Here is an 8,564-nt window from a genome sequence, read left to right as displayed (position 1 = left end):
AGCGATTTTTACATGTACAATTCGGTAGTGTTATATACATTCACATTGTTGTACAACCAACTCCAGAAGTTTCTCACATTGCAAAACTGAAGCTCTGTAGCCACTAAACAACTTACCACCGCCCCCTATTCCCCCAATCCTCCCACCTCCCCACCCCACTGGGCCCTGGCAACCACCATGCTACTTTCTGTCCCTGTGAATTTGATCATTCTAGGTTGGAGCCGTCCTGTTTCTTAAAAGCCCATCTCTGTTTTACTGTTGGGCCATCTGTTCTCACTGTCAACAAAATGTTTGGACAGCCAGGGCTACAAGAGTTCAGGGGAGGACAAGATCTTTGGGACGGGGTAGTCAGGGAAGGCTGCCTGGAGGAGGAAGAGGGGGGGAGGAGGAGAGGAAGCCTGTACCCGCTTCCCTGGGAGGTGGAGAGGCGGTGGTGTGCTGTGTGGGTGACTCAGGGATGCTTGACCCTGGTGGCCTGCCCTTTGGTTTATGACAGCCACCTCAGCAGCACCAACCTTTGTCCCCAAGGGAGCTCCTGCCAGGTGGGTGGAGGCACCAGGCCATCTCAGAAGGCCAGTGGCTCGCCGAGTGGTGAAGCAGTCCCGCACCTGCAGCCTCCAGCACCATGGGGACAGGGCGACGCAGCCAGTCCTTGCGAGGACCACGGCCCTCCTACGGCAAGCTCCAAGAGCCCTGGGGGAGGCCCGCGGAAGGCCGACTGCGCCGGGCGCTGAGCCTCAGACAGGGCCGTGAGAAGTCCCGGCCCTCAGATGGAGGCCCAGAAAGGCTGGACACCCCCGGTCAGGAGCGGCTGCCCGGGAGCCTGGGGGACACGGAGCAGCTGATCCAGGCTGAGCAAGACGGCAGCCAGAGGTGGCTGAGGCAGTACCAGCAGGTTTGGCTGAGGGCTGGTGGGTGGAGGGGTGCAACAGGGGAGGGGCGAGACCCCAAGCAGAGGGACCCAGGGGAGCAAAGGCTCAGAGGCAGAAATGGATGGGGCTGTAGACCAAGAAGACAGAGAGCTGTCGGGGCAGGGGCTGCAGAGAGAGGTATTCCAGAGGGGCCTGAAGGTATTTGGGATTTATCCTGTGGGCACTGGGGAGCCAGGGAAGGTTTTGGAGCTGATGGATGATACAGTCAAAGCTGTTCTGAGATGACCAGTCTGTCAGTGTGTTGGACGGTGGATTTTGCTGGAGGCAAGAGATGGGTCAGTACAGCTTCTCCAGGGTTACATCTCATGGTCCCTTCTCCCCCCAGAAAAGAGGATCAGGACCCCCCCGGGTGGGCGCTGCCTGCTGGGCTCCTGCCTTCTGGGAGAGAGGGTGCCTAGTGAAGGGGCTTCTGTCTCTGGGGTCTACCACCCCCTCCTGGCTGTAGGTGGAACAGCATCTGAAACCCACTGCTCAGTGGAAGGACCTGGGTTCTGATCTCAACCCCTCCTCTGTCTTCCAGAAGATCAGGAGAAGGTGGGAGAGCTTTGTCACCAGCTTCCCCAACGTGACCCTGAGCCGGTCAGCCTCCCCACAGCCCCCGCTGGGCACCACCAGCTAAGGAGGCCACGAGCGGTGGGGACGCTCTCTGCACCTGGATGAGACAGCACACCTGCTGACCGACCTCTCCGTGGCCCTCTGGACTGTGAATGGGGTGACTGCCTCTACGTGGACTGTTCCCGCCTTCCCTAGTGGCGCGCCCAGGCCTCCGCCACCAGGACAGAGCTCGGTGAAGCCAGACCCACGGCTGAGAGGCTCTGGCACATTGCCTGGTCACTGGGCCATGCCCGACCCACCCTTCACAGCGGCTGCCAGCAGTGGGTGGGGCCTGGGCCTCCCTACCAGACAGTGAGCCCATCCCCAGGGCAATGACCACGTCTGGCCTGTGTCTTGTCGTGTGTTATCGCTGTCCTCACAGTCTCCCGATGAAGGAAGTCCCTCCCTGCTAGACAGAGGGGAGAACTAAGGCCCGGAAGGGGGAAGGGATTGCTGTCATTGGCATCTCTGGCCCCACCCATACCCAATGCCCAACACTGCGTTGAACACAGGAATAAAGGTTGCCAAGCTGAAGTAAATGATTTTCCTGCTGACGAACCGGCCCCCAGTGCTCTCCCAACCCCTGGGGGCAGGTGGTGTCCAGAGCTTCCCAGATGATGGAGCAGAAGCGCTGGGGGTGGGAGTGGCGGGGGAGGGAGGTCCCCAGGACGCTGGGCCTCACCTGCCACCTGTCTTAACCTGATTCTCCCTGTGCTGACCTCAAGCCAGCTTTGGAGGGCCTGGCTCTCGCCTGCTCCTTGTCTTTGTGCTCACCCCCAAGGCAGAGCTCACCTTAAGGATCAGAGAGGGCAAGGGGCTCACCCAGGGCCACACCGAGGAGAGGGTCTGACCCCAAAGGGCCTGAGCTCCTTGAGAGACACTGGCACTTCCCGTGGGGTCCCTGGGGCTGTCCCAGCTCAAGCAGACGCAAGGTCCAAGGTGAGGGAGCAGCTGTAAGCAGCCTGGGTGTGTTCTGGGGTGGAGGGGGGAGGCCTGAGGACCCAAGAGACAGAGGGGAGGCTTCCTTGTTCCCCAGAGCCTGGAACCCTGCAGGGTCCTTCAGCAACAGGAACGGTACTGGCAAAATTTTGTCCCAGAGAGTCCCACCCTTCCAGACCAAGCCTCCAAGCTCTCCTTCTTCCCTCACCTGCCGGCCTGATGCAGAGTGTCCAATGGGACCCCAGCCAAGCCTCGGGGCGGCAGTGGCACCGATGTAGAGCCCCCTACCACTCTGGGTAAGTGCAAAGTAAACCTTCACTGGGTTAAGCCACTGTTTGGAGGCCACTTGTTACAGTCACGCCTATTAGCATCCCCTGGAAACTCGGAGAAGGCAGGACTATTCACTCATCGCCAACAGCTGCCTACACCTTATTGTCGGTCTCATGAAGCAGTTGTCAGATTATGAAACGGAGACCTGGAGGATGAGTAGGAGTTAGCCCCGCCAAGAGAGGGCATGTGTGTTTCCATGGAGGAAGGGGGCTGGGCGAAGGCCTCACGGTCAGAGGGAACACAGTGCATCGTGCGTCTAGAGGTGCAGAACCTGTGACTGGGCCAGGACACAGCAGGTGCCCCTGGCTTCGGCTCTGCATGTATTTACAGCAAATGATCCCCCTCCATGCCAACCCATTCCAGTATTCTTGCCAGGATAATTCCATGGACAGAAGAGCCTGGAGGGCTGTGATCCATGGGGTCAGGCACGACTGAGCAACGAACACCCACCCCCGCCTCCCCATCTCCCTGCCTCCCCATCTCCCTGCCTCCCCTGATGTACCAGGCCTTGCCCATCCTGGTTTCATCAGCACAGAAGGCTTCATTATCACGGACTGGGCAGGCCATTGGCAAGCAGACCCCAGAGGACGTTGCCCACATCATGGTTATTCGTGGCATGATGTGGCTCCCCACGGAGCCCTCCGGACAGAGGCAGTCAATGTGGCCCAAGCAGAGAGGAGACTCCAGAAGGGCAGAAGCCCCGGAGGCTCCGAGTCTATCCACCCTCAGGCCAGCATCTGCCCAAAGATCACAGAAAGTCATCCTCACTGAGGGACTTCCCTGGTGGACCAGTGCATTGCAAGGTGATGTGGGTTCAGTCCCTTGTCTGGGAACTAAGAGCCCGCAAGCTTTGAAGCGGCTAAGCCCGCATGCCACAACAAAAGATCTTGCACAATGCAACAAAGACTGGAGGAAGTCAAATAAATTTTAAAAAAATAAAAATTTTTTAAAAATAAATACAATATGGAAAAAGACATCCTTGCTGAGTCAGTTTCACACTTCTTTGTTCTGTTCACTGCCCCCAGAGGGCAGAGCCTCTAGGCCTCTCCCATGCTCACAGGGGTCTCAGAGCCTGAGCCCGGAACTGGAGGGGCCTGATTTCCTTCACCTCTCTGCCCAGCTCCGTTCTCTTTTCCATTCAGCATCCCTGCCACACACAGCCTCTCTGGGCCTGCTCCCAGAACTGCAAGGCTCACAGCTTGTCAAGCTTTGATATCTCCATGTGACCTCTGCCCCCAAGGGGCTCACAGTCCTGCGGCAGAGGGAACCAGACAGATGACCGGCTGCTCTGCCCTGAAGCAGAGCGGAGTAAGTGCTCCCTGGGCAGCGTGGTGAGGCAGATTGAGCAGGAGGCCCTGATGCCTGAACCAGTGTGAAGCGCTCTGGGCTTGGCCGGATGTCTCTCCCTCAGCTTCCTGAGGCCTGCAGCCACACCAGATGGGAGGAGGCTGCAAGCAGGCGGGAAAAATTACCCTGCAGTGAAAATGGGGCGGCAGCTGCACTAATGGGGAAAGCAGGGGCTACTGTATCCCCAGGCATCTCTCAGAGTGAGGGCAGCGAATTCAGGCTGGAAAGGCCCTCGGGGGCACAGAGATCCAGGCTATTTACTTTACAGATGAGGAAACCGAGGACTGCCCCCACAGCAAGCCGGAGGCGAGACAGGCTCCCCTCCAGAGCTCCCAGGAAGGAATTCTGCACCCACCTGCGCTACGTGCTCCAAACCCCCTTCATCAGGGTCACCAAACTCACTGCGTTCAGCCAGTCAGGGAGTCAGGGAGGGCCCAGGCCTCGGTGTCAAACCCAGGACCCAAGCCCCTATCCAGCAACTAACTTACTCTGTGACCTTGCTCCAGTCCTCCTCTGATCTTGATTTTCTCCTCTGCAAAATGGGGATGATGATCTCTGTGCCCTTCCTTGGGCTGAATGGCAGGTGAGGTGGCAAGTGTGCAAAATCTTTGCAAACTGGAGTGTGTCGTGTCCTGAGAGGGAACGCCAGCGTCCTCCTCCTCCTCAGGCTCAGCACCCTCGTCGTCAGGCTGAGAGCAAAGTGTGTAAAAGCTCTGTGGCTAAATGCCCGTGTTCTGCCACTTGTTAGCTGTGTGACCTTGGGCAAGTGGCTTAACCTGTCTGTGCTTTGGTTTCCTCATCTGTTCCACAGAAATAATGGTCCCGCCTCACCCAAGTTAATGCATGTAAAGCACTTGGAGCAGGTAGCCCTCGGTTCTTAGTAGCCAGTTCCAGGACGTTCTCCCCGTGTGACCCATGGCAGGTCTCTTTTCTGAGCCTCAGCAGTCTCCTCTGGGAAATGAGGCTGCTAATAATAGCACCTGGTTCGAGGTGTCTTGGGGATGAGATGGGTCAAGGCACACACACCCTGAGCCCAGGGCCGGGCCCCAGAAGCACCCTCTCCATGAGAGTCTGCGGAGCCTGGCGTGTCCTCAGCTCACCTTGGCTGAGACGGACCTTGGCAGCCCCGCTGGCGTCAGGATCCAGGAAAGTGGGCCCGACCGCAGACCAGACGGCCGCCCTGGGGCCTCCCAGGAGGTGGGCTCTCCTTTAGCGCCAGGGCTGGGATGGGCGTGGGAGGAAGCGCCGTCTCCTCGCACACCGCTCCCCACCACCACCCCACCCGCTACTGTGGCGGACGCTGAAACCCCCCTGCCCCCACCCACCGCCAGGCTCCCAGCTCTGAGCACCAGGGCCAGGCGATCCATTCAGCCAACACTCAGCAAGGCTCACTTGGAGCCCCGCTCCTGCGAAGACTTCAGAGAAGATGACAGGCATCGCCCTGCACGCGCCCCGGGGTGACAGTCCGGCAGTGATCCAGCACTCCAGAGCCGGCTAGGGAGCAGAAGTGCCCAGAGAAGGGCGAGGTTAGCTCTTGGAAGGAGGGCATCAGAGCCGGCTTCCTGAGTAGTGGACAGAAGAGCTGAGTGTGGTTCACCCCCGTGGAGGGTTGGAGAGGGCGTGGCAGGAAGAGGGAACAGCAGGTGTGAGGCATGGAGACTTGGACCAGACGGAGCATTTGGAGATCAAGGCATGACTCTGTTTTGCTGGGGAGAAAAATGGGAGTCGGGGAGGTGAGGACAGACAGGCAAGCGGGAGGAGCTCAAAGGACCTGGGATGGACTTCACCTGAGGAGTCCCAGGGAGCCGCGACAGGCTTCCAGGAGAGGAGAGGAGGGAACGGAGAGACATTCCCCGTGATCCCGGGAGGATGGGGAGGGGAGCAGACCGAATATTCCCACATTACAGCTTAGAAGCTCAGGGGTCTTGGAGGGAGGCAGGTGGCTCAGATGTGGACGGTATTGCACAATCAACACAATGTAACCAGGACTTCCCTGGGAGTCCAGTGGCTACCGCTCAGCGCTCCCAACAGGGGGCCAGGGTTTTAGGGAATTAGATCCTACAGGCCATAACTAAAAGTTCGCATGCAGAAACTAAAGATTCTGCAACGAAGATCAAAGGTTCCACGTGCTGCAACCAAAGACCTCGCAGCTCAGACGAGTAAATAAATAAATGTTACAAAACAAAAGCAATGTAATCAATGCATATCTAACCACAGTTCCTGGTCTAACTCTATTGGGAGGGTGGTTGAGGGGTGATCAAGGAGGGCTCCTCTTCCATTGTAGAAAGCCCATGGATGATGTCTACATTTGAAACACCAAGAAATTGCCATGAAAGCATATTATCTAGAAATCCAGAGGTAAATCCCAGAGGAAACACCTACCCAAGCTGAAGCTGTGTGTGTGTATGTGGGGGTGGGGTGGGGGGGGTGGAATGGGAGAAAGCAAGAAAATGCTGCTGTCTTCACAAATTTATTGTTCAGTCACTCAGGCGTGTCCAACTCTTTGTGACCCCAAGGACTGCGGCATGTCAGGCTTCCCTGTGCTTCACCATCTCCCAGAGTTTGCTCAAATTCATGTCCATTGAGTCAGTGATGCTATCTAACCATCATATCCTCTGCTGCCCTCTTCTCCTCCTGCCCTCAATCTTTCCCAGCATCAGGGTCTTTACCAATGAGTTGACTCTTTGCATCAGATGGCCAAAGGATTGGAGCTTCAACTTCAGCATCAGTCCTTCCAGTGAATATTCAGGGTTGATTTCCTTTGGGATTGACTGGTTTGATCTCCTTGCTGTCCAAAGGACTCTCAAGAGTCTTCTCCCATACCACAGTTCAATAGCATTAATTCTTCAGCTCTCAGCCCTCTTTATGGTCCAACTCTCTTCATAAGTGTAGACTTCTTTTGAACTAAGTACCTTTATTGCTTCAATAATTAAAAAAAAGAAAGAAATGAAAAAATACATTTAACATAGATTTCTTTTTTGACCACAGATTGAACCTGAGCTTTCAGCAGTGAAAGCTCAGAGTCCTAACCACTGGACTGCCAGGGAATTCCCTAAAGTCACTTTAAAAAGTAACACAGGGCAACTGGCAAATTTGGAGTATGGTCAAGATACTAGATAATAGAATGCCATCTTTGTAACATTCCCTGAATTTGATGGGTGTGGCATAAGAAATATATATTTGGTCTCTGTCCCTATTTCCTGGCACAGAGCTCCTAAAACCCTAGGAATTTCCTGAGTGATAGAGGTGTTAGGAGCATCTTTTGTTATTTGTAGTAAGCCCTTTTCAGCCAGATTCTTTACCATTGAGCCACTTGGGAAGTCCCATATTCACTTTATTTGAATACTAATTCAAACTATACAAAAAGTAAAGATTTATGAAATATCTGGAACTTTGAATATTGACCAAATTTTTTATGACGTCAGAGAACAATTCCTTCTTTGACAGTGAAAATGATATTATAGTTATACTGATAAAAGACTTTCCATCTTTAAGATTAGTCTTAACCTTTGTGGATAAAATGATACGTTACTTACTTTAAAGGTGAGGGAAGTAGACAGGAATGAAGATGAAGCAAGATCAGCCCTGAGCTGATAACTGTGAATCGGGGGGATGGGGACTGGGTGAGGGTGGGCCTTCTGCTTAATTTTGTATATTTCAAAAGTCTTCATAATCAGGTTTTGAGAAAGCAGTCCTCTGTGTCAGTGGTGACCCCATGGAGCTGGCTAACATACCTGAACAGCTCTGGACCCCAATTCACCTGCCTGGATGTGAAGCTGGGGGCAGGGTGCTAGTGACAGCGTGTTAGATGACTCTCAAAAGGGCTTTGTCTGGTGACAGAGACGCTGTTGTCCAAGGTGTCTGGGGAGACTCTGTTCCCAAGTGTTTCATAAAATGTGAATGTTGGAAAATGTATCCAAAGCAGGATGTGGCTGTTAGCTACTCTGCTCTTGTTGAGGATGATGGCGATGCCCGTGGTACAGGCTTGGTACAGGCTTCCCCTCCCCCGCACAGTGGAGGACACGTGCTACTTTCCACTAGGACTGAGACCCTGAGCCTGACACCAGGAGGAGCAGAAGAGAGGGGCCGGATGTGTGGAGTTCCAGACCGTCCTGGCCAAGGCAGGAGGGACCACTTATCTCTGTATATTTGGAAATCTGTGGGCGGTGTTTATTTGCTGGGAAGTCTGGGCCCCTTCCTCTGGGGGTGCTAGAAGCCACAGGAGCCAAAGAACACAAAGTGGAGGTGGGTCTAGATTGGCAGCGTGGGGTGGCTGAGGCCAGGGCAGGTCACAGTGGGAGAGAAACAGTCGCAGACTTGGTGGGGTCAGAAGTGGCTTAGGCAGTGTGGGAGGGCCTGGGCAGCAACATCGACTTGCCGGGTGGACTCAGATAAGCGTCCCCTCTCTGGACCTCAGCTTCT

General features: G+C 55.1%; 1 protein-coding gene across 2 annotated transcripts; it reads left to right on the top strand.

Annotated features, from left to right (window-relative positions):
- Window positions 1–540: 540 nt before the first annotated feature.
- On the top strand, window positions 541–2,065 carry C2H11orf86 (chromosome 2 C11orf86 homolog). 2 transcript variants are annotated; one of them, XM_043919509.1, is made up of 2 exons: window positions 541–895; window positions 1,456–2,065. In XM_043919509.1, the coding sequence occupies exons 1-2, from the start codon at window positions 626–628 to the stop codon at window positions 1,549–1,551; spliced, it is 366 nt and encodes a 121-aa protein (XP_043775444.1). In that variant the 5' UTR covers window positions 541–625; the 3' UTR covers window positions 1,552–2,065. The 2 variants fall into 2 exon arrangements, with proteins under 2 accessions (XP_043775444.1, XP_043775443.1); XM_043919508.1 differs by having other exon boundaries at window positions 542–895; window positions 1,453–2,065.
- The last annotated feature ends 6,499 nt before the right edge of the window (window positions 2,066–8,564 follow it).

This window comes from Cervus elaphus, chromosome 2 (assembly GCF_910594005.1).
Source record: "Cervus elaphus chromosome 2, mCerEla1.1, whole genome shotgun sequence".
In the NCBI taxonomy this organism is placed as follows: domain Eukaryota; kingdom Metazoa; phylum Chordata; class Mammalia; order Artiodactyla; family Cervidae; genus Cervus; species Cervus elaphus.
This window is presented reverse-complemented; position numbering and strand designations above follow the sequence as displayed.

Excerpts from the sequence above, each read along its gene's own strand:
- C2H11orf86 (XM_043919508.1), top strand. The coding sequence starts at position 626 with ATGGGGACAGGGCGACGCAGCCAGTCCTTGCGAGGACCACGGCCCTCC. Across the intron at positions 896-1,452 it reads GGCTGAGGCAGTACCAGCAG|AAGATCAGGAGAAGGTGGGA; the intron begins GTTTGGCTGAGG and ends TCTGTCTTCCAG.